Source organism: Zea mays, chromosome 6, assembly GCF_902167145.1.
Source record: "Zea mays cultivar B73 chromosome 6, Zm-B73-REFERENCE-NAM-5.0, whole genome shotgun sequence".
Classification (NCBI taxonomy): domain Eukaryota; kingdom Viridiplantae; phylum Streptophyta; class Magnoliopsida; order Poales; family Poaceae; genus Zea; species Zea mays.
In genome coordinates, this window is record NC_050101.1 from 115002247 (window position 1) to 115029917 (window position 27671).

Below are 27671 nucleotides of genomic sequence, written 5' to 3' on the forward strand. Positions count from 1 at the left end.
TGAGGGTGTGGAGGTGCACGATACCGACAACGAGGAGCGATTGGGCGATGTTCACAGTGGGGAAATCGCGTGATTGAGGGCAGGGACGTGGAACCTGAGTCGCCTTCCCCTCTCCATCCGCGGCTGGGTCGCTGGAGCGCGGGCGGGGACACCATGCGGGTGCATGGCGGCTCGGACGGCCTCCGAAACGGCCGGCCACACCGTGGCTATGCGGATGCGTGGAGGGGAAGGAGAGGCAAGGGCATGGTGGGTCGGGCGGCCTCCGAGACTGCCGACCAGACCGAGGCTGTGCGGAGGGGAAGGTGAGTCGGACGGCCTCTCCCTCCGAGTCGGGGTCACAATGCTGCACGCACGGGTGAACTGGCGGGGCCATATGACAGTGACAACTTGGAGTCGGAGGGAGAGGTGAGGCAGGGGCATGGCCGCGCCAGGCGCCCACACTGCACTCTTAATTAGTAGTAGGGATAAGTAGTATAGAAGTGAGTGTAATCTCTCTCTATATATGTATATCTTCAAAGCTTTCTAAAATTACTCGTTTTGAATCAAATCAGCAGCATGAGCAACTGCCTGGATGATGCCTCCGTTTATATAGCGCATGTGCATCACATTTATTTTTATGATACAACTAGATATGTATCCAAATTCTGTACATCAAACCGATGCACATCTGAACATTGTCGTTTGGGTTCACCCCACTGATCATCAAACTGATAAAAGAGTTGCATCTAGAAACCTTAAAACCCATAAATTTTATCATCGTGTGATTGGTATAAGTGAATCAAACAAATCTGTCTAGTTTCACTCTGTTATCTCAAGTCTTAGAAAGACAAGCACGATCATGCACCGTAAGAACACGTGAGTATCCAAAGTAACAATTATTCACATTTACAAGGAACACGGCAACGAACAAGCAGTGAAAAGTACAGGATTTCAGCAACTGGGATGGCAACCACTTCACAAGATTCGACAACATTCTTCCCCGCCTCCGCGCACATAATACTCCTGGAGTCCAGGCCATGGAACATGTGATCCACACTTCCCATCTTGCGCTTCACGCACAGCAGGAAGAAGAGCTCACCATCCTCTCAGGTGGTCTCTGGTTGAGAACCATCCCGCCTTGTGGGTTCTGAACCTGCTGCCATTGAAGCAGTTTCTTCGCTGAAATGAGGATGCAATAGTGACAGTGGGTAAATGATTGAGCAGCAGCACACTGTCTGTGTGTTTAAATGCTAGTTACTCACCAATCTCATAGAACACGTCGTTCACATTGGTAGCTGTTTTGGCAGAAGTTTCCATGAAGAAGAGACCATTCTCTTGAGCGTACGCCTTTGCTTCCTGCAGCATAGGATAATGTTACCTAATGTATTTTGTTTTGGTTCAGTAGACACCATCACAATCAAACGAGAGGAAGACAAAAAAACATTGCTGCTATCATGCACCAACATTTTCATGCTCCCAGGTGTGAATCATCTAGGCCCCTTTGGTAATGTTTTGGTAATTAATGACAACTACTTGTGGACTAACGATTCTTGGAGAAATAAGAATGCAGGGTTGGACCACATAGAACAGGAAATGTTGAAGAGTCATACGCATTGGTTGTGGATCAGATGAAGGCAAAGGTATAATATAGGTTTTACTTTTGCCGGTCTTGAGGAGTTTAGAGAAGATACCTGACCGGATTAGTAGGCTAGATAGCCGTACTATTAAGAGGGGTCAATGACTTAGATCTGTGTAAAACTTAGTGCCTCATAGAGCATCAAGTAGTTGCATTTGCATGAGGACTAACAGCGCTTCTCATTTCGTGAGTTAAAAGTTCATTCAAAAGCATGTTTGAGATTTGAGAAGTCTTGGTCGCGCGGACTGTCCGGCCCTTGAGGGCGGACCGTCCGCAACCCTCCAGAGGGTCCGAAGTCTTACCATTTGTGTTGACACTGTGTTCTATTGTACTGCGGACCGTCCGGGCCTTAGGGCCGGACCGTCCGCAGTCCTGACCAAAGGAAGGTGGCTTCGGGTCAGTCCCTGAATTATAGGCGGACGGTCCGCCTGTGAGGGGCGGACGGTCCGCATGTGTCTAACTCATTTTTGGACAGGGACTGTGTGTTTTTATAGATTTGTACTACGGACGGTCCGGGGGACCAGTCCGGACAGTACTGTCTCAGGTCGCGGACGGTCCGGGATTTATAGCCGGACGGTCCGCGTGTGTTAACTCCGTTTGATCCGAGGCTCGGGTGTTTGAATTTGCCAGGTCGCGGACGGTCCGGCCTTGAAGGGCGGACTGTCCGGACCCACCTTTTGAGACAGCTCTGACATGTTTCAACGGTCATTATAGCTGTTATGTTGTACGGCGGACCGTCCAGCCCTAGGGCGCGGACGGTCCGCGTGTGCGCAGAATTGCCCCCCTTTGCACATAACGGTTGGTTTTAGATGGAGGGCTATAAATAGAAGGGTAGCTCGTGTGAGAGAGCTCTCTTGGCCATTCCTTGCACACATTGAGCTCATTTGTGATCCTCCAACTCACTCTCTCACACGCTTTGCTTGAGATTGCATTCCAGTGAGAGATTGAGGGTTCCTAGTGCATTTGCATCATTTGGTGATTCTTGAGGCACTAGGTGGTACACCGAGCAAGCGTCATTGGCTTGTTACTCTTGGAGGTTGCCGCCTCCTAGACGGCTCGGGTGATTGTCTCCGTCGAGCTCTCCAAGAAGATTGTGGAGAAGCCGTGGTGTTGATTGTGAGGGGTTCGCGCCTACCTCGCCGGAGCGGCAAAGGTGACATTAGTGGAATCGAGGTATTGAGTGATTTCTTGTCCACTTGGCTCAAAGATCAAGTCGTGTCTTGATAGAGGAGCAAGTGAGAGCTTGAAGTCCACCTCAACGTGGATTAGGGGTGATCGGCAAATCACCGATACCACGGGATAAATTTCGGTGTCTATTCCTTCTAGCATTACTTATTGCCTTGCAATTGATTAGTGTTTTGCTTATTGTTCTTCAAGTATTCAATCTCCGTAGTTGTCTTTCATACATTGTTTACTTATTGACACTAGTAAATTTATTCCTCTTGTCGTATTGATTAAATTTACTTAGTATTGTTGTTTTTAGTCAAAACCGTCTATTCACCCCCCCTCTAGCCGGTGTCCTAGATCCTACAAGTGGTATCAGAGCCGAGGACTCCATTGTTTGTGGATCTAATCATCCCGGAGTGGGACAAAATGGCTAGTAACAACAATGTGCACATTGGGAAGCCACCGCACTTTGATGGAAACAATTATGATTATTGGAAAATAAGAATGTCAATGCATCTTAGAGCAATGGGTGGAAAAATTTGGCCAATTGTTAGAGATGGATTTGTTGTATTGAAGGAAGATGAACCATCCGTTAGTGATAACGAGAATATCCTCACAAATGATCAAGCCATGAATGTCTTTTATGATGCTCTTGATATAAATGAGTTCAATCGTATCAAAAATCTCACAACCGCTCATGAGATTTGGGTAAAACTAATGGAAATTCATGAAGGAACTACAATTGTGAAGAGTGCCAAACTATATGTGTGCAAAGGGAAGTTTGAGCAATTTATTATGAAAGAAGATGAGAGTGTATCCGATATGTTCAATCGGTTGAATGAGATAGTAAATGAACTCAAAGGACTTGGTTTTAATGTACCGGATGTGGACTTCACACTCAAGTTCCTTAGATCACTTCCGGAGAAATATGAGACTATTGTGACAATGCTAGTAAGGAGTGATCTATCTACAACCTCTCCAACCGAAGTATTGGGAGAAATTCTCACTCAAGATATATTTAAGAAGTCACAAGCCGATGCTTTAAGTTTGGCAAAGAAGGTGAAAAATGAATCTATTGCTCTCAAAGCCAAGGCCTCAAAGGCAATTGAAAAGGAAGATAGCAATGATGAAGAAAATGAAAGTGAGAGTGATGGTGACATGGCTTTATTTGTAAGGAAATTCAATAAATTCATGAAGATGAGAAGAGGTCAACCTAGAAGAGGTCAAACATCTAGAAGAAATGCTTTCAATGATAGAAAATGTTTTGAGTGTGGGGAACCCGGTCACATTGCCATGAATTGTCCAAGCAAGAAGAAGAAGGGCAAAGATGAAAGTGACAAGAAGAAAAAGAAATACTATAACAAGAAGAAAGATGGCAAAGCCTACTTAGTTGAATGGGACTCGGATGATAGCTCGGATGATGATGATGATGACACCTCATCCAAGCTTAATGCCGGAATTGCCATCAAGGAAGCTCCCTCACTCTTCTCATCCCCCCATTGCCTCATGGCAAAGGGAGATGCTAAGGTAAAAATCATCACCGATTTAAATGATATAAATGATGATGATGATATCGATGATGTCGATGATGATGGCTATTCATATGATGATCTTGTTAGAATGTTAGGTGAGGCCGATGACTACATGCACAAAGAAAAAGAAAAATTTAAGGCCTTGAAGGAATTGTATAAAAAACTCCAAGTGTCTTTTGAGGAGCTCAAGACCTCTCACAATGACCTCAAAGAAAATTGTGAGAAGCTTGCGGATGCTCAAAAATTATCTATTGTGCATGAAGTTGAGGTGGTCACTAAGGATGTTGGAGTCACTTGTGACTTACTTGATAGTCTTACAAGTGAACCACTACCTACTAACTTTATTTGTGATAAATGCAAAATTTCTCTCAATGATAACATTGCTCTTGATGAATCAAAAATTATTGTTGAGAATGAAGTGTTAGTAGATAGAATAAATACTCTAACTCATGACTTAGAAAAGGCATATGGTGGTAAGACTAAATTGGATTTCATATTGGGAAGTCAAAGATGCTCTCTTAACCGTGAAGGTCTTGGATATGTTCCCAAGAAAGGAAAGAATGCTTTTGTAAAGCAAAAGACATTGTTTGTGAAAGAATGTGACAAAGTGTGTCACAAGTGTCACAAAAAGGGACATGTTAAGAAAAATTGTCCCAAGTTCAAAAATGTATCCTCCACTTGTTTTGAGCATTGTTATGTTCTTTCTCACAATGCAAAAGGTGTTCATGCTAAATTTGTTGGTACTTCAATTGTTGGAAACAAAAAGAAAGCTATTTGGGTACCAAAGACCTTGGTCACTAACATCCAAGGACCCAAGCAAGTTTGGGTACCTAAAAGAGATTGATTTCCTTTTGTAGGTAAACTACAAGGCGGGAGGGAATCATTGGGTGTTGGATAGTGGATGTACTCAACACATGACCGGGGATATGAAAATGTTTACCCAAATGAGTGAGGAAGATTGCTCAAATTATGATAGTATCACATTTGGAGATAATCGTAAAGGAAAGGTTAAAGGTTTGGGTAAAATTGCTATCTCAAATGATCATTCTATATCAAATGTGCTATTAGTTGAGTCTTTGAATTTTAATTTACTTTCCGTAGCTCAATTATGTGATTTAGGATTTTGTTGCAATTTCACGGTTGAAGATGTTATTATCTCTAGTGTTGATGGTAGCAATCTTAAGTTTAAAGGTTTTAGACATGAAAATATTTATCTTGTTGATTTCTCATCTAATGAGGCAAAGCTCACAACTTGCCTATTTTCAAAAGCTTCACTAGGTTGGTTATGGCATAGAAGACTTGGTCATGTTGGGATGAAGCAACTCAATCGGTTAACCAAGCATGACTTAGTTCGAGGCTTAAAAGATGTGAAGTTTGAAAAGAACAAATTGTGTAGCTCTTGTCAAGCCGGTAAGCAAGTGGCAAACACTCATCCAAATAAAAGTCAAATGTCCACTCATCGACCCTTGGAATTACTTCATATGGATTTATTTGGGCCCACATCTTTTGTAAGTATTGGTGGTAATTCCTATTGTCTTGTGATTGTGGATGACTATTTAAGATTTACTTGGGTCTATTTTCTACGAGACAAATCCAATGTGTTTGAAACATTCAAGTCATTTGCTATATTGGCTCAAAATCAATTTGATTTCGACATCAAAAAGGTTAGAAGTGATAATGGGTCGGAATTCAAAAATGCAAGAATTGATCAATATTGTGACAACAAGGGTATCAAACATGAATTCTCTTCAAAATATACCCCGGAACAAAATGGTATTGTTGAAAGAAAGAATAGAACTCTTATTGATATGGCAAGGTCTATGTTAGCGGAATATAATATATCGGATTCTTATTGGGCCAAAGCAATAAATACCGCTTGTCATTCATCAAATAGACTATATTGTCACAAGCTCTTGAAGAAAACTCCATATGAATTGCTCATTGGTAGGAAGCCAAATATCTCATATTTTAGGGTATTCGGTTGCAAATGTTATATTTTGAGAAAGGGGAGCCGGCTTTCTAAATTTGAGAAGAAATGTGATGAGGGTTTTCTTCTTGGATATTCATCAAATAGTAAGGCTTATAGAGTCTTCAACAAAACTCATGGTATTATTGAGGAAGCATATGATGTTGAATTCGATGAAACAAATGGGTCTCAAGATGAGGGTGATAATCTCGATGATGTTGGGGGAACTCAATTGATAAATGCAATGAAAACAATGGCCATTGGTGAAATAAAACCAAAGGAAGATGATGATGAAGATAGTATGGTTGTCATTCCTTCATCCTCAACTATAAATAAGGAAGATCACCAAAGCCAACAACTTAATGAAACCATGGATACTCATGATCAAGGTACTTCAAGACCTTCGGTTCCTCCTAATGCTTCATCAAGCAATTATCAAACGGTATCAAGAATTCATCATTCCATCGTGAAGGATCACCCGGTTGATCAAATTGTGGGTGATATTAGTAAGGGTGTTCAAACTCGCTCTCGCATAGCTTCGTTTTGTGAACATTTCTCTTTTGTATCTTGTATGGAACCTAACCGTGTAGATGAAGCTCTACTTGATGTTGATTGGGTGAATGCAATGCATGAAGAATTAAATAACTTCGCTCGAAATGAAGTTTGGGAGCTTGTTGAGAGACCAAAGAACCACAATGTTATTGGTACAAAATGGGTGTTTCGCAACAAGCACAATGAAGATGGTGTGGTAGTAAGAAACAAGGCAAGATTAGTTGCACAAGGATATACTCAAATTGAAGGATTGGATTTTGGGGAGACATTTGCTCCCGTAGCAAGATTAGAAGCAATCCGGATTCTACTTGCTTATGCTTGTGCACATAATATCAAGCTCTACCAAATGGATGTAAAGAGTGCCTTCCTAAATGGTAAGATTAGTGAACTAGTGTATGTTGAACAACCTCCCGGTTTTGAGGACCCCAAAAGACCTAACCATGTGTTCAAGCTTTCTAAAGCTCTCTATGGGCTTAAGCAAGCTCCACGCGCTTGGTATGAAAGGCTTAGGGATTTCTTGCTTTCCAAAGACTTCAAAATTGGGAAGGTTGACACTACTCTATTCACTAAAAGAATTGGCAAAGACTTATTTGTTTGTCAAATCTACGTTGATGATATTATTTTTGGATCTACTAATGAATTATTTTGTGAGGAGTTTGGAAAAATGATGTCAAAAGAATTTGAAATGTCTATGATAGGAGAATTGAGCTTCTTTCTTGGCCTTCAAATCAAACAATTGAAAGATGGAATTTTTATAAGTCAATCAAAATATTTGAAGGACATGCTCAAGAAGTTTGGTTTAGAAAATGCTAAGCCTATCAAGACTCCAATGGCAACAAATGGTCATCTAGACTTAGATGAAGGAGGTACTATGGTTGATCAAAAACTTTATCGTTCAATAATTGGTAGTTTGCTTTATATTACCGCATCTAGGCCCGATGTTATGTTTAGTGTATGCATGTGTGCTCGATTTCAAGCTTCACCTAGAGAGGTTCACTTGAAGGCCGCTAAAAGAATTCTAAGATATTTGAAGTATACTCCCAATATTGGTCTATGGTATCCCAAAGGTGCTCAATTTGAATTAATTGGATATTCAGATTCGGACTATGCGGGGTGCAAAGTTGATAGAAAAAGCACCTCCGGTTGTTGTCAATTTCTTGGTAGATCTCTTGTTTCATGGTCTTCTAAGAAACAAAATTCGGTTGCTCTATCTACCGCCGAGGCGGAATATATATCGGCCGGAAATTGTTGTGCTCAACTATTATGGATGAAACAAACCTTATTGGACTATGGAATTATTTTCAAGAATGTGCCTCTCATGTGTGATAATGAGAGTGCGGTAAAATTGGCTACCAATCCGGTCCAACACTCAAGAACCAAGCATATTGATATACGACATCACTTCTTAAGGGATCATGTTGGCAAGGGAGATATCTCCATTTATTCCATTGGCACGGATGATCAATTAGCAGACATTTTTACAAAACCTTTGGATGAAACAAGATTTTGTTCTCTAAGAAGTGAAATGAATGTGATCGATATCTCAAATGTGGCTTGAAGTTGATCACACATGTGTCGTATTGCAACTCGGGTCTCAATATGCTCATTATGCTATTTATTTGGTATTATTCGTGCATTTTTTTCATTTCTAATTGCTCTAGATAGTCTAATTCAAAAATCATGCATTACTCAATTAAATCATATGTATATGCATGCATATCAACTCTTGGATTGGTCAAAATGTCCATATATGAGCATCAATTCGGATTCGGAATTCAAAATCAAAAAGTGGACAGCAATTGGAAAAATGAGTATCAGGCTGCGGACCGTCCGCCCATGGACCGCGGACCGTCCGCAGCATCAGGAAATGGACAGTCCGATCAGCCTCGCAGACCGTCTGAGATCATCAGGGCGCGGACCGTCCGCCGTCCCAGCGCGGACCGTCCGCGACAGGACAGAAAAAGGGGCAGTGGCCGCTGTCGGCGTTTCGAGACAGGGGGGTCCCTAAGCCGACGAGTGAGTGTGCTGCGTGCCCCAGCCCAGATGGGTCGAGCGCGTGGGCGAGCGCGAAGGGGGGAGAGGCGAGGTGGCCGGAGTCGAGCGTGAGAGAGGTGGAAGTCCCGCGGCCTTCGTGTTCGTCCCGCGCCCAGGTCAGGTGCGCTTGCAGTAGGGGGGTTACAAGCGTCCACGCGGGTGAGGGAAGCGAGCGGCCCCAAGAGAGCGCCTGTCCCGTCCTCGGTCCCGCGCGGCCAACCTTCTCTAAGAAGGCCCTGGTCCTCCCTTTTATAGTCGTAAGGAGAGGATCCAGGTGTACAATGGGGGGTGTAGCAGAGTGCTACGTGTCTAGCGGAGGGAGAGCTAGCGCCCTAGGTACATGCCAATGTGGCAGCCGGAGAGATCTGGGCACCCTGCTGGCGTGATGTCGTGGCTGTCGGAGGTGCGGCGGAGCCTGGCGGAGGGACAGCTGTTGGAGCGGTCGAGTCCCTGCTGACGTCGTCCTGCTTCCGTAAGAGAGCTGGGGGCCGCCGTCGTCATAGAGCTTGTGGAGCGCCATCATTGCCCCTCCGGCGGAGCTGGCCGGATGGGACGCCGGTCTTGTTCTCCGTGACCCGAGTCGATTCGGGGTAGGATGATGATGGCGCTTCCTGTTGACGTGGCGGTCTGTGCCCTAGGCAGGGCGACGTGGGGGTTCCTCCGAAGCCGAGGTTGAGTCTGCCTTCCGTTGCCGTGGCCGAGCCCGAGCCATGGGGTCGGGCGAGGCGGAAGTCGTTCGGCCGAGGCCAGGGCGGAGTCCGAGCCCTGGGGTCGGGCGAGGCGGAAGTCGTTCGGCCGAGGCCAGGGCGGAGTCCGAGCCCTGGGGTCGGGCGAGGCGGAGTTTCGTCGTCTTCCGAGTCTTAGCCCGAGTCCGAGCCCTGGGGTCGGGCGGAGCGGAGTTTCGTCGTCTCCCGGGTCTTAGGCCGAGTCTGAGCCCTGGGGTCGGGCGGAGCGGAGTTCGCCGTCTTCCGGGTCTTAGCCCGAGTCCGAGCCCTGGGGTCGGGCGGAGCAGAGTTCGCCGTCTTCCGGGTCTTAGCCCGAGTCCGAGCCCTGGGGTCGGGCGGAGCGGAGTTTGCCGTCTTCCGGGTCTTAGCCCGAGTCCGAGCCCTGGGGTCGGGCGGAGCGGAGTTCGCCGTCTTCCGGGTCTTAGCCCGAGTCTGAGCCCTGGGGTCGGGCGGAGCGGAGTTCGCCGTCTTCCGGGTCTTAGCCCGAGTCCGAGCCCTGGGGTCGGGCGGGGCGGAGTTCGTCGTGGTGCCTTTGGCAAGGCCTGACTGCCTGTCAGACTCACTCTGTCGAGTGGCACTGCAGTCGGAGTGGCGCAGGCGGCGCTGTCCTTCTGTCAGACTGGCCAGTGGAGCGGTGAAGTGACGACGGTCACTTCGGCTCTGCCGGGGGCGCGTGTCAGGATGAAGGTGTCAGGCCACCTTTGCGTTAAATGCCCCTGCAATTTGGTCAGTCGGTGTGGCGATTTAGTCAAGGTTGCTTCTGAGCGAAGCCAAGGCCTCGGGCGAGCCGGTGATGTGTCCGCCATAAAAAGGGGGCCTCGGGCGAGACGGAAGTCTCTCGAGGTCGGCTGCCCTTGGCCGAGGCTAGGCTCAGGTGAAGCGTGATCGAGTCACTCGTGTGGACTGATCCCTGACTTAATCGTACCCATCAGGCCTTTGCAGCTTTATGCTGATGGGGGTTACCAGCTGAGAATTAGGCGTCTTGAGGGTACCCCTAATTATGGTCCCCGACAGTAGCCCCCGAGCCTCGAAGGGAGTGTTAGCACTCGCTTGGAGGCTTTCGTCGCACTTTTTTGCAAGGGGACCAGCCTTTCTCGGTTGCATTTCGTTCCGGTGGGTGCGCACGAGCGCACCCGCCGGGTGTAGCCCCCGAGGCCTCGGAGGAGTGGTTACACTCCTTCGAGGTCTTAATACCTCGCGCAATGCTTCGGCTGGTCTGGTCGTTCCCTCATGCGAACTGGCCGTAGCCCGGGTGCACGGTCGGGGTCCAAGCTCTCGGGCTGGTATGTTGACGCTGTCAACGATTTGGCCGGAGCCGGTTTTTGCGAGAGCAGCCCCCGAGCCTCTGCACAGGGCGAGAGGGCGATCAGGGACAGACTCGACTTTTTACATACGCCCCTACGTCGCCTTTCCGCAAGGAGGAGGGGGGAGTGCGCCATGTTACCCTCGATGGGCACCGAACATGGTGTCTCCGGTGAGTTGCAAGCGGGTAATCTGAGTGGACGTCCGTGCCCCGTTCGTTGGGGGTCGGCTAGGGGCCCAGAGGCACGCCCAAAAGTACCTGCGGGTGATTTGCCGGACCCGGTCCCCTGGCGACGGGGTCCGAGGGCTCGATGCCTCCCTCCGATGGGATTCCGTTACAAGATTGTTCCCGCTGGTCTCGGAAATGTCCTAGGGTACCTCGGGAGCGCAGCCCGAGCCTCGGTTATGTATCGAACGTACCCCTGGTCATCCCTTGCTCGGTGTCTGAGGCGACTGTGAACCCTTCGGGGGCCAGCCTTCAAACCCCTGATCAGTAATGGGCGTGGAGCCCGAGTAGCCTGAGGCGGCCATGGAACCCTTCGGGGGGCTGGCCTTCGAACCCCTGACCAGTAGTGGGTGTCGGGCCCACGCGATCTGAGGCGGCTGTTGAACCCTTCGGAGGGCCAGCCTTCGAACCCCTGATCAGTAGTGGGGGGCTCGGAGCCCGGTTCCTTCGCGGAGAAGGATCCCTTTCGGGGTATCCCCCTTCCCCGGTCCCTGTTGCAAGAGATAGAGAAAGAGGAAAATGGAAAAGGATACGAAATCGGGCGACGTGGCGTACCTTTTCTGACGCGGTTATTACGGCGAAGGTGAAGCGTCGCGCGCTCCTCCCGTCAGAGGTGCTGCCTGTCCCGCCGTGGAGTTAATGTGACGGGGCGAGTGGTTGGCGGGGCGGCCGTTACGCGTGTGCGAGCCGTTTCGAGGAACGGCTGTGCCGCTTCGCGCTTTTCGAATCTTGCGTCCGGTCCAGGCGGCGTGCTGGAAACGGTTTCGCCCTGGCCTTCATATACTTGAGAGGGGGTCCGGTGACGGTTCTTCGCTCTGCTCCCTTCTTTTCCCTTTAGGTTTTCGCAACCCGGGAAACTTTTGTCGGAAGAGAGAGAAACCGCCCTTCCTGCCCCCCGCGCCGCCATCTTCTCCATCTTGGTGATGGCGGATCGAGTGACTATAATCCCCCCGCGCGATCCGTGGCCCTTCTCCACGGTGACGGCGAGTGATCTGGAGGAGCTGGTCGGCGAAGGTTTGCTCCGCCCCCTCACCGACAAGCAGCGGCCAGAGTGGATTCCTCCCGTGGGCGGAGCTGCTCCGTCCCCACCGCCGGGGTATGTCGTGAGCTTCGTCTCCTTCCATGAGCGGGGATTTGGTGTGCCGGCGGGCCGCTTTATGCGGGCCATCCTATTCCACTACGGGGTGGAGTTACACAACCTCTCCCCCAACTCCATCTCGCAGGCCGCTATTTTCGTAGCGTTATGCGAAGGGTACTTGGGGATCGCTCCTCATTGGGATTTGTGGACTTACTTCTTTCTCGCCGAGCCTTTCGCCTTGTCGACGGGGGAGAGGAGGATCCGTGCAGCGGTGCGGGCCGGCGGCTGCATTCTCTTGTTGAGGCAGTCGCGGGCGTTGCAGTACATTCCTGCCATTCTTGCGTCTTCGAACAAGGGGTGGCAGCGCCGGTGGTTCTACCTCCGGAATGACGGTGAGTTGCTCCCACCGTTTTCCCAGCGAGTAGTTACGGCTGCCACCGACGCCTGGCGCCATGGGACCCCGCACGAGAGGCAGAAAAATCTCGAGCCCCTTCTCCAGGCCCTGAAGGAGTTGCGGGAGGGGGGACTTACCGCTGCGGGAGTGATCGCCGCTATCCACCGTCGGAGGGTGCTCCCATTGGCGGAGCGGCGGCTGCCGCTCTGGGAGATGACCCCGGAAACTGACTGGGAGGGCTCACGAATGTCCCCTGATCCTCTCCCCTTCAACGCCCTCCAATGGCGGGTGTCGGCCGCGATGGGGAAGCCGGACCCCCACGCATATTCCTAGCTTCGGATGCGCCCCGACCAGGGGTGCGTGACTTTGGTGAGCGTTTGCTCCTCCCTTCTTCGTATATCTGGTCGCTCCGGGTCCTTATGATCGAGTTCTTTTCTCCCCTCCTTTTAGGATGTGGGGTGTCACAAACCCTCCCTGCCACGGGTCCCGGAGGACGCGGTGGACCGTGCAGCGCGGCGGGTCGCCGCGGAGGAGAAGAAGAAAAAGAAGGACGCGGAGAAGGCCCGGGCCCGCGAGCGGAGGCGGGCTCGGGACGCCTTGGAGAAGCGCCGCCGCCAGCAGGAGCGGGACGGACTCCCGAGGGAGCCGTCGCCGGAGACGCCCGACGACGATGACGACGATGACGATGATAATGATGACGACATGGCCGCCCGTCTCGGCCTCAGCCTCGGCCCGGGGTGTGGCCAGGAGCCGTCGAGCCAGCCCCCGAGCGAGCCGACTCCGTCAGCCCCCGAAGTCGGGGCGTCGGGCTCCCGACCCGAGGCGCGAGGGCGAACCGAGAGGTCACCTGACCCCTCAGCCGGAGGAGCTGAAGTAGTTCCGGAGGTCTAGGCCAAGGCGTCTGTTCCCCAGGGGCCGCCGCTTGTGTCGGTGGCGCATGGGGGTGACCCTCAGGTCGTCGCGGCCGTGCCCGGGGAATCTGCCTCCCAGGCGCCCCAAGCGCCGGTGAAGCGGACCTCGGCGGCCGTTCCGAGAGCCGGGATCCAAGAAGGCTTTCCCCAGGCGCGGTGGATCATGGCCCGGAGTGGGTGAGTACCTCGGAACGTCTTCGTCTTGGCCTCCCATTCGTATGTCTCGGTTGTGATCCCCTTTCTTTTTCATCCAGCAAGCGAAGTCATGGCCAGACCGACCTGGCACCCCGGAAGGCCCTCAAGACGGCGCCGAACTGTGCGGCCAGCGCCATTCAGCCGACCCTTTCGCGGGGTACTCCGACATCGGGGGCTCGGGCGTCGCCAATCTCGGAGGAGCAGGCTCCCGAGGCCGGCTCTTCAGCCGAGGCGGCGATCGCGGTTGAGGAGGCGGCTGACGCCCACGCGGCTCTGAGTTCGCCTGTCATGTCGGTCATGCCGGCGCCTGCCACCGCCGAGGTTGCCGCCGTCCCTGTCGAAGGGTGTCCAGTTGCCGCCAGCGCCGGGGTGGCTGATGCGTCGGCGCCCGAGACCTCAGAAGAGGTGGGCGCGGTCGCGCAATCCGTCCAGCCGGGCGACAGCCTCATCGCTGTGCGGCGGAGCCCCGAGGCCCGGCGCCCGTTGCTCCGATTCCGGACCCGCGAGGCCTCGGACCCCATCTTCGTTCTTGATGATGAGCAGGAGGACCAGTCCTGGGGTGAGCTCCGCGAGTGCGCAGAGGCAACGGTGGGGTCGCTCCGGGCGTCGCTGGAGGTTTTCTGCAGAGACGTCCCCAAAATCCTCCAGGTAGCGGTTTCGGGCATACCTTTTTCCCTTCTGTGAGATACTCGCTGTGACGCCCTGTTTCCTTTCCCCAGGATCTGACGGACCGGAGCGCCGCCAAGTCGTCGTTCATCCGCCGTAAGGTTGATGTCTGGGGCTCGATGCGATCCCTGAGGTCTTCGCTTGCCGGGGCTACCACGCGCCTTTCTCAGCAGGATGCCAAGGTGGCGGACCTCCAGCTGCTCTGTGCCGACCTGAGAGCCGAGGCGGCAGCAGCGCGTGCGGAGGCGCAACAGCAGCGATCGGAGCTCGTCCAGGTCGTCGAGGAACGGAACCGACTTCAGGGCCGGGCTGCCGAGGCCGAAAGCCGAGACGAGACCCTCGCGGCTGACCTAGCCGCGACCCAGGTCGCGGCCTCGGAGCACCGTGCCCGAGCCGGAAGTACGTCTTGGTCCTCCCTAGTTCTTTTTCTTGTCCGTTTCCCTTGCTTGTGCTTGAGGTATTTCTCCTGGCTACTTGCAGAGCTTGAGTCCGCCCTCGACGAGTCCGCCAAGGCGCTTGCTGAGGCGCTTGTCGGAGCCGCCGAGCAGAGGGAGGCGGACCTCGCGGCCATGTCCGAGGCCGTCTCGGACTTTTATCGTGTCCTCGGCTCCGGCGATGTCCCTTCAGGAAGCTCCCCTCAGAGCCGCCTTCGAGCCTTAGGTGGCCACGCCCGCGGCAGAGTCCGCGAAGCGCTACACCACGGCGTCAGGCGGGCCTTCGCCGTGCTCGCTTCTCACTACGTTGTGGACCTGGAGCGGGTTAGTGAGGGGTACTGTCTCCCTGACGAGGACGATGCTGCTCTGGCGGAGGTGCAGCGGCTTGACGCGGTCGCCGCGGGTCTGAGCGCGGTGCTGGCGACCACCTTTGAGGCGGAGGTCCTTCCTCCTGCGACGTCACCGGAGGCCGAGATGGACCCCACCGATGGCGGGGGTGGAGCTGAAGGCGCGGCTCCTTCCCAAGGCGGCGCCTGATTCTCGTTTGAACAGTTTCTTGTTGAACGTGCGTATCACCACGGCTGCTGAGGCCTGAACACTTTTGTCTTTCTTGCATGGAGTCGTACTCTCCTTTCTTTCCATCTGCATGTTCGTCCTGGCTCGTCAATAATAGGGTGGCTTCTCGAGTTGGGCCATTTTTCGTGGCAGGTGATGAGTGAGGTATCCCTAACCCGGAGGTACGGGGGTTCCTCGGCTCAATCGGCCTTGCCATTTTCATGTACCCGCGTTCGCTCCTCGAGACCCGGCTTCTGACATAGCCGGGAGAACGTAGCTGGGAGAACGCAAGAGGCCCCTTTTTTGATTTAAAAAGATCTTGACGCAGAGGGGTTCCCCCTTTTTAGCCCCCGAGGGAGGGTCGGGCTCCGCCAAGGCGAGGCCGACCCTTCCTTGATGATCGAGGCGCAGAGGCTGCCTGACGGATCGGGCCCCGGCCCGAATATCCAGCGAGTGTTTGGCGACATCCCTCGGTATGCCGGGCATGTCCGAGGGACTCCGCGCAAAGACGTCGGCGTTTGCGCGGAGAAAGTCGACGAGCACTGCTTCCTATTTGGGGTCGAGCCCGGAACCAATCCGGACCTGCTTGGTGGTGTCGCCACTGGGGTCGAGAGGGACGGCCTTGACCGTCTCCGCTGGCTCGAAGTTGCCGGCATGGTGCTTCACGTCTGGCACCTCCTTGGAGAGGTTCTCCAGGTCGGCGATGAGGGCCTCGGACTCGGCGAGGGCCTCGGCGTACTCCACGCACTCCACGTCGCATTCGAACGCGTGTTTGTACGTGGGGCCGACGGTGATGACCCCGTTGGGGCCCGGCATCTTGAGCTTCAGGTAGGTGTAGTTGGGGACGGCCATGAACTTCGCGTAGCATGGCCTCCCTAGCACGGCGTGGTAGGTTCCTCGGAACCCGACCACCTCGAACGTCAGGGTCTCCCTTCGGAAGTTGGAGGGTGTCCCGAAGTAGACGGGGAGGTCGAGTCGCCCGAGGGGCTGGACGCGCTTCCCAGGGATGATCCCGTGGAAGGGCGCAGCGCCTGCTCGGACGGAGGACAGATCGACGCGCAGGAGCTGGAGGGTCTCGGCGTAGATGATGTTGAGGCAGCTGCCCCCATCCATCAGGACCTTGGTGAGCCTGACATCGCCGACAACGGGGTCGACGACGAGCGGGTATTTCCCCGGGCTCGGCACATGATCGGGGTGGTCGGCCTGGTCGAAAGTGATGGGCTTGTCGGACCAGTCTAGGTAGACTGGCGCCGCCACCTTCACCGAGCAGACCTCCCGGCGCTCTTGCTTGCGGTGCCGAGCCGAGGTATTCGCCGCATGCCCTCCATAGATCATGAAGCAGTCGCGGACCTCGGGGAATTCTCCTGCCAGGTGATCTTCCTTCTTGTCGTCGTCGCGGGTCCTGCCACCCTCGGCGGGTGGCCCGGCCCTGTGGAAGTGACGCCGAAGCATAACGCACTCCTCGAGGGTGTGCTTGACGGGCCCCTGATGGTAGGGGCACGGCTCCTTGAGCATCTTGTCGAAGAGGTTTGCACCTCCGGGGGGCTTCCGAGGGTTCTTATACTCGGCGGCGGCGACAAGGTCCGCGTCAGCGGCGTCGTGTTTCGATTGCGACTTCTTCTTGCCTTTCTTCTTGGCGCCGTGCGGAGCAGACGCCTCGGGAGCTTCTTCCGATGGGCGGCCCTGGGGCTGCTTGTCCTTTCGGAAGATAGCCTCGACCGCCTCCTGGCCAGAGGCGAACTTGGTGGCAATGTCCATCAGCTCGCTCGCCCTGGTGGGGGTCTTGCGACCCAGCTTGCTCACCAGGTCGCGGCAAGTGGTGCCGGTGAGGAACGCGCCGATGACATCCGAGTCGGTGATGTTGGGCAGCTCGGTGCGCTGCTTCGAAAATCGCCGGATGTAGTCCCGGAGCGACTCCCCCGGCTGTTGCCGGCAGCTTCGAAGGTCCCAGGAATTCCCGGGGCGCACGTATGTGCCCTGGAAATTGCCAGCGAAGGCTTGGACCAAGTCGTCCCAGTTGGAGATCTGCCCCGGAGGCAGGTGCTCCAACCAGGCGCGAGCAGTGTCGGAGAGGAACAGGGGGAGGTTACGGATGATGAGGTTGTCGTCGTCCGTTCCACCCAGTTGGCAGGCAAGGCGGTAGTCCGCGAGCCACAGTTCCGGTCTCGTTTCCCCCGAGTACTTTGTGATAGTAGTCGGGGGTCGGAACCGGGTCGGGAATGGCGCCCGTCGGATGGCCCGACTGAAGGCCTGCGGACTGGGTGGTTCGGGCGAGGGACTCCGATCCTCCCCGCTGTCGTAGCGCCCCCCACGCCTGGGGTGGTAGCCTCGGCGCACCCTTTCGTCGAGGTGAGCCCGACGGTCGCGTCGATGGTGCTCGTTGCCGAGGTGGCCCGGGGCCGCAGGTGCGGTGTTGCGCGTGCGCCCGGTGTAGACCGAGGCTTCCCGCATGAATCGGGAAGTCGCGGCATGAGGTTCCGAGGGATAACCTTGCCTTCGGGAGGCAGTGCTCTCGGCCCGCCGGGCCGCAGCGCCTTCCAGGAGATTCTTGAGTTCTCCCTGGATTCGCCGACCCTCGGTGGTTGACGGCTCCGGCATCGCGCGGATGAGCATTGCTGCGGTTGCCAGGTTCTGACCAACCCCGCTGGATGCGGGCGGCGGCCTGATCCTGACATCGTTGGCGACGCGGTGCTGGAGACCTTGGGGCAAGTGACGTATTTCTCCGGCCAGGGGTTGGCCCGCCCACGCCTGTCCGACGTCCCGACGGATCGGCTCAAGCGCTCCTGTTCCCTCGTTGAGCCTGGCCTGCGCCTCGCGGACTTGCTCGAGTTGTGGGTCGTAACCCCCCGCCGGAGCGGGGACCACAGCTAGCTCCCGTGGGATGTCGGCGCGAGGCACCGGCCTAGGGAGATCACCGTCCTCCGGCATGCCAAGATGGTTGCCTTCGGAGGGATTCCCTAGCTCGATGTGGAAACATTCGCGGCTTGGGCCGCAGCTCTCGTCGCCAAGGCTGCGGCTTCCATCGGAACAGTCGGATAGGCAGTAGTCACATGCGGTCATGAAGTCCCGCACGACACTGGGGTTGCCAAGTCCGGAGAAATCCCAAGCGATGCTGGGATCGTCATCTTCCTCGGACCCAGAGGGCCCGTAGGTCGAGACGTCCGTCAGTCGGTCCCAAGGCGACCGCATACGGAACCTCAGTGGGGTTGCACTCGCCTCAATGAGAGTGCCCACCAAAACGAGGTCGTTTGGCGGGTTGAGGCCGAGTCGAAATGACGCAAGATGGGAGTTAGTCGGTACCTTTTTGTCGACGAGGAGCGACGTAGTCACATCGGGGACTGGTTGCGCCGTCAACTCTGGTTCGAGGGCGACGTCCTGCAGGCTTTCCGCGAGCGCGCCGGCGTCGTCTTCTTGCTCGGGGTCAGCGTGCCGCGGGGGAACGGCGCTTGCCTCCGTCTTGAACGCGAGGTCGACGTCCGGCGTGCCTTCCATCGGGGCGTCGGGGGCGTCGATTCGCTCGACGGCCGACGAAGCGCGGCCTCCCGCCTGGCCTTGACGGCCCCGCCTCCTCCTCCGTTGGCGGGGGAGAGAACGGAGCGAGCCCGAAGGTTGCCCTTCCACCACGCGGGGAAGACGTCGTCGATTCCGCCGCCGGCGGGCGGGTTGTCGGCCGCCATTGTCGTAGTCGTGCGGCGGTGGAAGAAGTATCATGTCGTAGCTGCCGTCGAAGGACATGAACTCAAGAGTCCCGAAACGAAGCACCGTCCCGGGTCGGAGAGTTTGCTGGAGACTGCCCATCTGGAGCTTGACGGGGAGCTGTTCGTCAGCACGCAGCAGTCCCCTACCTGGCGCGCCAACTGTCGGCGTTTCGAGACAGGGGGGTCCCTAAGCCGACGAGTGAGTGTGCTGCGTGCCCCAGCCCAGATGGGTCGAGCGCATGGGCGAGCGCGAAGGGGGGAGAGGCGAGGTGGCCGGAGTCGAGCGTGAGAGAGGTGGAAGTCCCGCGGCCTTCGTGTTCGTCCCGCGCCCAGGTCAGGTGCGCTTGCAGTAGGGGGGTTACAAGCGTCCACGCGGGTGAGGGAAGCGAGCGGCCCCAAGAGAGCGCCTGTCCCGTCCTCGGTCCCGCGCGGCCAACCTTCTCTAAGAAGGCCCTGGTCCTCCCTTTTATAGTCGTAAGGAGAGGATCCAGGTGTACAATGGGGGGGTGTAGCAGAGTGCTACGTGTCTAGCGGAGGGAGAGCTAGCGCCCTAGGTACATGCCAATGTGGCAGCCGGAGAGATCTGGGCACCCTGCTGGCGTGATGTCGTGGCTGTCGGAGGTGCGGCGGAGCCTGGCGGAGGGACAGCTGTTGGAGCGGTCGAGTCCCTGCTGACGTCGTCCTGCTTCCGTAAGAGAGCTGGGGGCCGCCGTCGTCATAGAGCTTGTGGAGCGCCATCATTGCCCCTCCGGCGGAGCTGGCCGGATGGGACGCCGGTCTTGTTCTCCGTGACCCGAGTCGATTCGGGGTAGGATGATGATGGCGCTTCCTGTTGACGTGGCAGTCTGTGCCCTAGGCAGGGCGACGTGGGGGTTCCTCCGAAGCCGAGGTTGAGTCTGCCTTCCGTTGCCGTGGCCGAGCCCGAGCCATGGGGTCGGGCGAGGCGGAAGTCGTTCGGCCGAGGCCAGGGCGGAGTCCGAGCCCTAGGGTCGGGCGAGGCGGAAGTCGTTCGGCCGAGGCCAGGGCGGAGTCCGAGCCCTGGGGTCGGGCGAGGCGGAGTTTCGTCGTCTTCCGAGTCTTAGCCCGAGTCCGAGCCCTGGGGTCGGGCGGAGCGGAGTTTCGTCGTATCCCGGGTCTTAGCCCGAGTCCGAGCCCTGGGGTCGGGCGGAGCGGAGTTCGCCGTCTTCCGGGTCTTAGCCCGAGTCCGAGCCCTGGGGTCGGGCGGAGCGGAGTTCGCCGTCTTCCGGGTCTTAGCCCGAGTCCGAGCCCTGGGGTCGGGCGGAGCGGAGTTCGCCGTCTTCCGGGTCTTAGCCCGAGTCCGAGCCCTAGGGTCGGGCGGAGCGGAGTTCGCCGTCTTCCGGGTCTTAGCCCGAGTCCGAGCCCTGGGGTCGGGCGGGGCGGAGTTCGTCGTGGTGCCTTTGGCAAGGCCTGACTGCCTGTCAGACTCACTCTGTCGAGTGGCACTGCAGTCGGAGTGGCGCAGGCGGCGCTGTCCTTCTGTCAGACTGGCCAGTGGAGCGGTGGAGTGACGGCGGTCACTTCGGCTCTGCCGGGGGCGCGTGTCAGGATGAAGGTGTCAGGCCACCTTTGCGTTAAATGCCCCTGCAATTTGGTCAGTCGGTGTGGCGATTTAGTCAAGGTTGGTTCTGAGCGAAGCCAAGGCCTCGGGCGAGCCGGTGATGTGTCCGCCATAAAAAGGGGGCCTCGGGCGAGACGGAAGTCTCTCGAGGTCGGCTGCCCTTGGCCGAGGCTAGGCTCAGGTGAAGCGTGATCGAGTCACTCGTGTGGACTGATCCCTGACTTAATCGTACCCATCAGGCCTTTGCAGCTTTATGCTGATGGGGGTTACCAGCTGAGAATTAGGCGTCTTGAGGGTACCCCTAATTATGGTCCCCGACAGCCGCAGTCTTGCCAGTAGTGCTCATTCGCTTGTTCTCTCTAGCTCTCTTCTCACCAAATACTCTCCTGTGTCGAGTGTGCGCGGACGGTGAAGTGAAGTTGTGCGCGGACAGTCCGACAACTTGTGGCAACATTCCCTCAACATGTCTTCATCACGGTATCTTCAAATCTTGTGGATTTCATCAAATTTCTTCAATTTTGAGATTATTTGGGTTTCCTCTCTGATCTGAAATTGAGCAGTGGGTTTCAAAATCTAATTGGTGGGATTGATAGTTCTCTTCAATGTGAATGCTATGCAAATTTTTGAACTTGTTTGGCTGGGTATTATTTGCAAAAACATCAAATTGAACACTTGTGGCGGCTAGGGTTCTTGGGGTCGCCCCTGGTCGGTCGCGGACCGTCCGCCTGGTGGACGCGGACCGTCCGGGCCTCTGGCGCGGACAGTCTGGCCCCCTAGCGCGGACCGTCCGGACCCTGGCAGAGCATTACCATTCCATTCTTTTTATAAGTGGTGATTGGTATCAATTATTTATCTATGGACGTCTGTCACCTTGTTGTAGTGGTTTTGGTGGTCTCCGCAAGAAACTTGCAGGTCGCTTTAAATCCAAGCGCCCTCGTGGCAATGATGATGACTATACACCGACCACTGATTCAGAGGCCCAATCCTCAGCTGGGGGCACTGAATCCATGGATGCTGAAGATTTTCCTCATGTTCATCCTGATTATCCCATTGATATCCAAGGATGGACTTATCCCAAGCGGAGATTTTCTATGGCTGAGTACTGCTCTAGACGGACTGTGAACCAGTATAATCTGCCATCTGATACAAATATCCAGTTTTTCCACACTCAGCTGCAGTTTGATGTCTTTTGGGGCACTCTGGTGGATACCAATTTCCACAAGCATCAAGTGATTGATTGGTCCTTCTTGCTCAGTCAATCAGTCATGGAGGGTCTCATCCCTAAGTTTGAAACATGTGGATTATATCAGTTTATGGGCCAACGCACAGATTTCAATGAAATGGCTGTTAAGCAATTCTTGGCTACTTCAGAGATTGATATTGAAGCAGAATCTATCACCTGGATGACTGGCTTCAAGCGCTATTCTGCTTCCTTTGCTGACTTTGCCGCTGCAAACAGTCTGAACTATGACACCATTTCTGCTGGGCTGGATCTTTATACTGAAGATAATTTTGAGGATTTTGTGCAGTTTTATGAGCCAGCCAGGCTCGGTATACCCAGGAGGTTTGGAGAGACAGCAGGACTCAGACATCATCCTGCTGTCATCAACAAGATTGCCAGAGTCACCATTCTTCCCAAGAGTGGTGATAAGAGTAAAATTCGAGATAAGTTCTGGAATATAATCCAGCACATCATGAATGGTGAAGTCATGAACATTGTTCTTTTCATGATGAGGCAGCTTAATGATTTGAAAATGGACAAGAATCAAAATCTGGCATATGCTCCATACATTATGGCTCTCATCAAATCCAAGACAAGATTTGAGGGCCCATGTGAGATTGTTCACACACCATTCAGGCCTTTTAAGAATGAGATAAGATTTCTCACCAGGCCTCTCACTCCCTTCCCAGATGATGAGGAAGACCCTGGCTATGAGGGTGGAGCAGCTCCTAATGTTGAGGGACAGTAGATGCCTCCTCCTCCACCTCCTCCTCAGCCTCAGCACTATTGGGAGCCTGCTCCAGGATACTTTGATCCTTATTTTCAACAAATGCAGCAGGGGCTTGAGACTCATATTGATACTCGATTTGAGGGCTTGATGACACATGTGGATCACCGCCTCGATGACATGCAGTCTCGCTTTGACAGTAACTGGGATGCGCTCAACTCTGAATTTTCTGACTTTCGTGATCAAATTCACACTAATGTCACTGATCCCATCATGTCCAGGCTGAATAATATGCAACAGAGTTTTCAAGATAATATGGGTGCTCTCTCCAGTCAATTTGACAATCTTTCTACAACTGACAACATGCATGATATAAGTCAGAGGCAGCAGCAGCTCCAGTAGGATTTTGGCCAGTTCTCCTCCCTGTTTGACACCTTCAGCACTCATTACTACAACATGCATCCTCCGCCGAGTGATCAGTGAGACCTCTCCTTTGTGGCAATTGATGCCAAAGGGGGAGAGAAGTGATGAGAAGTTGTCAGGCGTCTCCTTCAGGGGGAGTTGGTGGTTCTATGGAGTTGGTGGTTCTATGTGGACATTAAGACCATGCATATGCATTTTACCTTTTCATGCCGCTTTAGTTTATGTCTTATGCATTTGGAACTTGGTTTGATCGATTAACTCTATGTCGTATGTCTGTGGACTATTATCTGTAATATTCTGTGGGATGAACTATGTTTTAGTTCAAATTACTCTGTGTGTGGTTAATCGAGATGTGATTATAATTGCTGCGCTCACTCTACGGATCATCTCTTGTATGCCTCGATAACCATGATTGTAGGAAAGTCTCCATCAAGCTCCAATATATTATGTGTGTTATATCCTCAACTTCAAATAATCCTGCACACACTTAGGGGGAGCCTTTCTTGCATACTGAGTTTTTATTGGGATTTATCTATCTCTTGGACAGAACTTCAAATCAAGATAAGTCCTATGAAACTCATCTCCAAGATCTATCTTATACCTTAGGTATGAGAGAGATTTGGAGAAACTAAACTTCTCTTTAATATACTATGTGGTGTTGTCATCAATTACCAAAAAGGGGGAGATTGTGAATCATCTAGGCCCCTTTGGTAATGTTTTGGTAATTAATGACAACTACTTGTGGACTAACGATTCTTGGAGAAACAAGAATGCAGGGTTGGACCACATAGAACAGGAAATGTTGAAGAGTCATACGCATTGGTTGTGGATCAGATGAAGGCAAAGGTATAATATAGGTTTTACTTTTGCCGGTCTTGAGGAGTTTAGAGAAGATACCTGACCGGATTAGTAGGCTAGATAGCCGTACTATTAAGAGGGGTCAATGACTTAGATCTGTGTAAAACTTAGTGCCTCATAGAGCATCAAGTAGTTGCATTTGCATGAGGACTAACAGCGCTTCTCATTTCGTGAGTTAAAAGTTCATTCAAAAGCATGTTTGAGATTTGAGAAGTCTTGGTCGCGCGGACTGTCCGGCCCTTGAGGGCGGACCGTCCGCGACCCTCCAGAGGGTCCAAAGTCTTACCATTTGTGTTGACACTGTGTTCTATTGTACTGCGGACCGTCCAGGCCTTAGGGCCGGACCGTCCGTAGTCCTGACCAAAGGAAGGTGGCTTCGGGTCAGTCCCTGAATTATAGGCGGACGGTCCGCCTGTGAGGGGCAGACGGTCCGCATGTGTCTAACTCGTTTTTGGACAGGGACTGTGTGTTTTTATAGATTTGTACTACGGACGGTCCGGGGGACCAGTCCGGACAGTACTGTCTCAGGTCGCGGACGGTCCGGGATTTATAGCCGGACGGTCCGCGTGTGTTAACTCCGTTTGATCCGAGGCTCGGGTGTTTGAATTTGCCAGGTCGCGGACGGTCCGGCCTTGAAGGGCGGACTGTCCGGACCCACCTTTTGAGACAGCTCTGACATGTTTCAACGGTCATTATAGCCGTTATGTTGTACGGCGGACCGTCCGGCCCTAGGGCGCGGACGGTCCGCGTGTGCGCAGAATTGCCCCCCTTTGCACATAACGGTTGGTTTTAGATGGAGGGCTATAAATAGAAGGGTAGCTCGTGTGAGAGAGCTCTCTTGGCCATTCCTTGCACACATTGAGCTCATTTGTGATCCTCCAACTCACTCTCTCACACTCTTTGCTTGAGATTGCATTCTAGTGAGAGATTGAGGGTTCCTAGTGCATTTGCATCATTTGGTGATTCTTGAGGCACTAGGTGGTACACCGAGCAAGCGTCATTGGCTTGTTACTCTTGGAGGTTGCCGCCTCCTAGACGGCTCGGGTGATTGTCTCCGTCGAGCTCTCCAAGAAGATTGTGGAGAAGCCGTGGTGTTGATTGTGAGGGGTTCGCGCCTACCTCGCCGGAGCGGCAAAGGTGACATTAGTGGAATCGAGGTATTGAGTGATTTCTTGTCCACTTGGCTCAAAGATCAAGTCGTGTCTTGATAGAGGAGCAAGTGAGAGCTTGAAGTCCACCTCAACGTGGATTAGGGGTGATCGGCAAATCACCGATACCACGGGATAAATTTCGGTGTCTATTCCTTCTAGCATTACTTATTGCCTTGCAATTGATTAGTGTTTTGCTTATTGTTCTTCAAGTATTCAATCTCCGTAGTTGTCTTTCATACATTGTTTACTTATTGACACTAGTAAATTTATTCCTCTTGTCGTATTGATTAAATTTACTTAGTATTGTTGTTTTTAGTCAAAACCGTCTATTCACCCCCCCTCTAGCCGGTGTCCTAGATCCTACACCAGGTCCTAGCTTACACGAGACATCAAACTGGAAGTAATCACTAAAAAGACATTCTGTGTTCCCTACCACTCTGAAACATATTGTTGGCCGATAAAGATGCAGCGATTGAATGCAAAAGCTTCTAGGATGAGAAATCACTAAAGAATGAAGATGGCAGCAGCTACATAAACAAATGTGGTAGCTCATGAATGTGTTAAAAATAGAACTTGAGAAGCACATTAACATACATCTGCTGACACCTGCCTCGTATCTAACAAATCAGCCTTGTTCCCAGCAAGAGCCACTATTGTATTCGAGTTTCCTACATTAAAAAGGAAAGGAAAATTAAAACAAAAACTTGTAGATCAGCAGCACACTCAATGACATAATACATCCACAGATAACCCCTTCCAAAAAAAATCACATCGTACTCGCTGAATCAACTTCTTACACAGCTCTTCGATAGGACTAAGGTAAAAAGTGCATGTATTCAGGGGTCTAAGATCCAAAATATCAATATCTTTACTTTTGAAGCAAACTTCCACCATACAAGTGCATGTTCTAATATGTAGAGCACTGAGGTAAAAAGTGCAAAGTAGAACTATGTTACCTTGTGCTTGAAGTTCTTGAACCCATTTCTTCGCACGTGTAAAAGAGGCCTATAATGCATAAAATTAATAATGAGTACTGCTATTCATATGTGCACACCACAATATTAGTAATTTAGTATGCCTTAAGATTAAAAGGAGAAAAGAAGATTAGATTAAATTTGTTCATGGAGAAAATCAGAATAAATTTAAGGTTGCTTGATACATAAGACAAGTCAAGGTTACCTAAGAAAAAAAAGTAGACAAGCTGTTGAGGGTGATTTGCATTGGAGACTGTAGAATTGACAACAACTGAAGTGGCCAGCACACAGAAACGATACAGATTATTATCCACCAATCGTGTGGAATTCCGGTTCTCCTCTGAGCGACTCCTATGCTTCGGGTTCCGAAGCCACTCCTCTATCAATTTCACAGTTAGACAGTGTAGATTCTTCGGGAAGGATTCTGCTGCTAACTGGCCAAACTCAGCTCTCTGAACAATTGCTGCCTTTGCACGCTCCTCTAGTGCCAGGGCATGGTTCTTCAATGTCACTATTGTTGAGCTGATATCATAGTGAGAGTCCTGAGCCTTGTATATTAATAATGCTAGCCGACTTATTATAGGATGGGCTTCATCTTTAGTGATTGCTCTCCCACTAACTGCCCCTTCAGAGAGCAATCTTTGACAATTCCTTATCTGCGAACTAAGCTCCCATGCAAGCTGAAGATTACCATGCTCTTTTGCAAGGATGACATACGCCTTTGCTAAAGTCATCTGATCCGCTAATTGGCGAGCAAATAATGTGCTGCTCAAAAGCTCTTCTGAGAAATTCACTTTCTCACGAGGGACTTCCTCGATCTCAACCATTATCCTGAAATAAATCAAAAGAAAAACATGAGAATATGCACAGGGGCAATTTTTTCATAACTGGAACAGTTACTTTTGCTTACAGCGGAAGCAGCCAATCAAGTTCGTACAAAAGAAAACAAAGGAAGAAACCTCAATCTTTGAACTACAGTCTGTGAGATGTGAAAGTGTTAACATTTTTAATTTGAGTAGTCCATTCTCATAGCATCAATACTATTGAGGTTTTTATTTTAAAATGATATTTCCTCCAACATCTTTTTCCAGTGAAGAAAAGTCATGTGAAGCTGCCATTTCTGAAGTAGAATTTAAATTCATCCAAAATTAACCAGATAGGTAACAGGTTTGCAAACCTTTGACAACAACTAAGTGCTTGGTGCTATCTTTTATTGAAAGAAAGCCTATACCATAAGCTAAAATCAACAATGGTCTCATATACCTTGGCAGTATCCTATTCTATTCATGATTCATCTTATCGCTCTTTGGCATCTTCAACTCTCAATTGTGCAGTTTCAAAAGGCTCATCAAACAGGTATCACAGGTAGGATTTATTGCTATAATAAGAAATTCAGTGAAGCGATTCAAATCCATGCCATTAAAATATTACAAATTAAGAGAGAGAGAGAGAGAGAGAGGCTTAAGTGTTACTGAAAGTTGCTTGACGCCAAAAGAAACATAAAAAAGAAATAATGAATGATGGCTGCCAAATGCCATACTTTTGGGAGTGTTCAGATACAACAAGAAGGCCCTAAATAATCACTTGAACTTATCAAAGTACAACATCACAATTTACACATACTACTGAACATTGACATATAATACAGATTAGGTCTTCTCTGTTACATGTCCACCCCAGATGAGAA

The 27671-nt window shown here is 52.1% G+C and overlaps 1 protein-coding gene across 1 annotated transcript; it reads right to left on the minus strand.

Moving 5' to 3' along the window:
- Positions 1-818: 818 nt before the first annotated feature.
- LOC103631302 (ras-related protein Rab5A) lies at positions 819-26811 on the minus strand. The gene is made up of 5 exons (XM_008652240.1): positions 26605-26811; positions 25967-26015; positions 25605-25678; positions 1242-1335; positions 819-1158 (listed from the first exon to the last, which is right to left on the minus strand). Exons 1-5 carry the CDS (start codon positions 26809-26811, stop codon positions 1052-1054), a joined length of 531 nt encoding a protein of 176 aa, XP_008650462.1. The 3' UTR covers positions 819-1051.
- Between the last annotated feature and the right edge of the window lie 860 nt (positions 26812-27671).

Coding starts and splice junctions, on each gene's coding strand:
- LOC103631302 (XM_008652240.1), bottom strand. CDS start 26,811: ATGGTTGAGATCGAGGAAGTCCCTCGTGAGAAAGTGAATTTCTCAGAA. Junction 26,016..26,604: donor GATTGCTCTCTGAAGGGGCA/GTTAGTGGGAGA, acceptor TATGCATTATAG/GCCTCTTTTACACGTGCGAA. Junction 1,159..1,241: donor CGACGTGTTCTATGAGATTG/GTGAGTAACTAG, acceptor TCCTCATTTCAG/CGAAGAAACTGCTTCAATGG.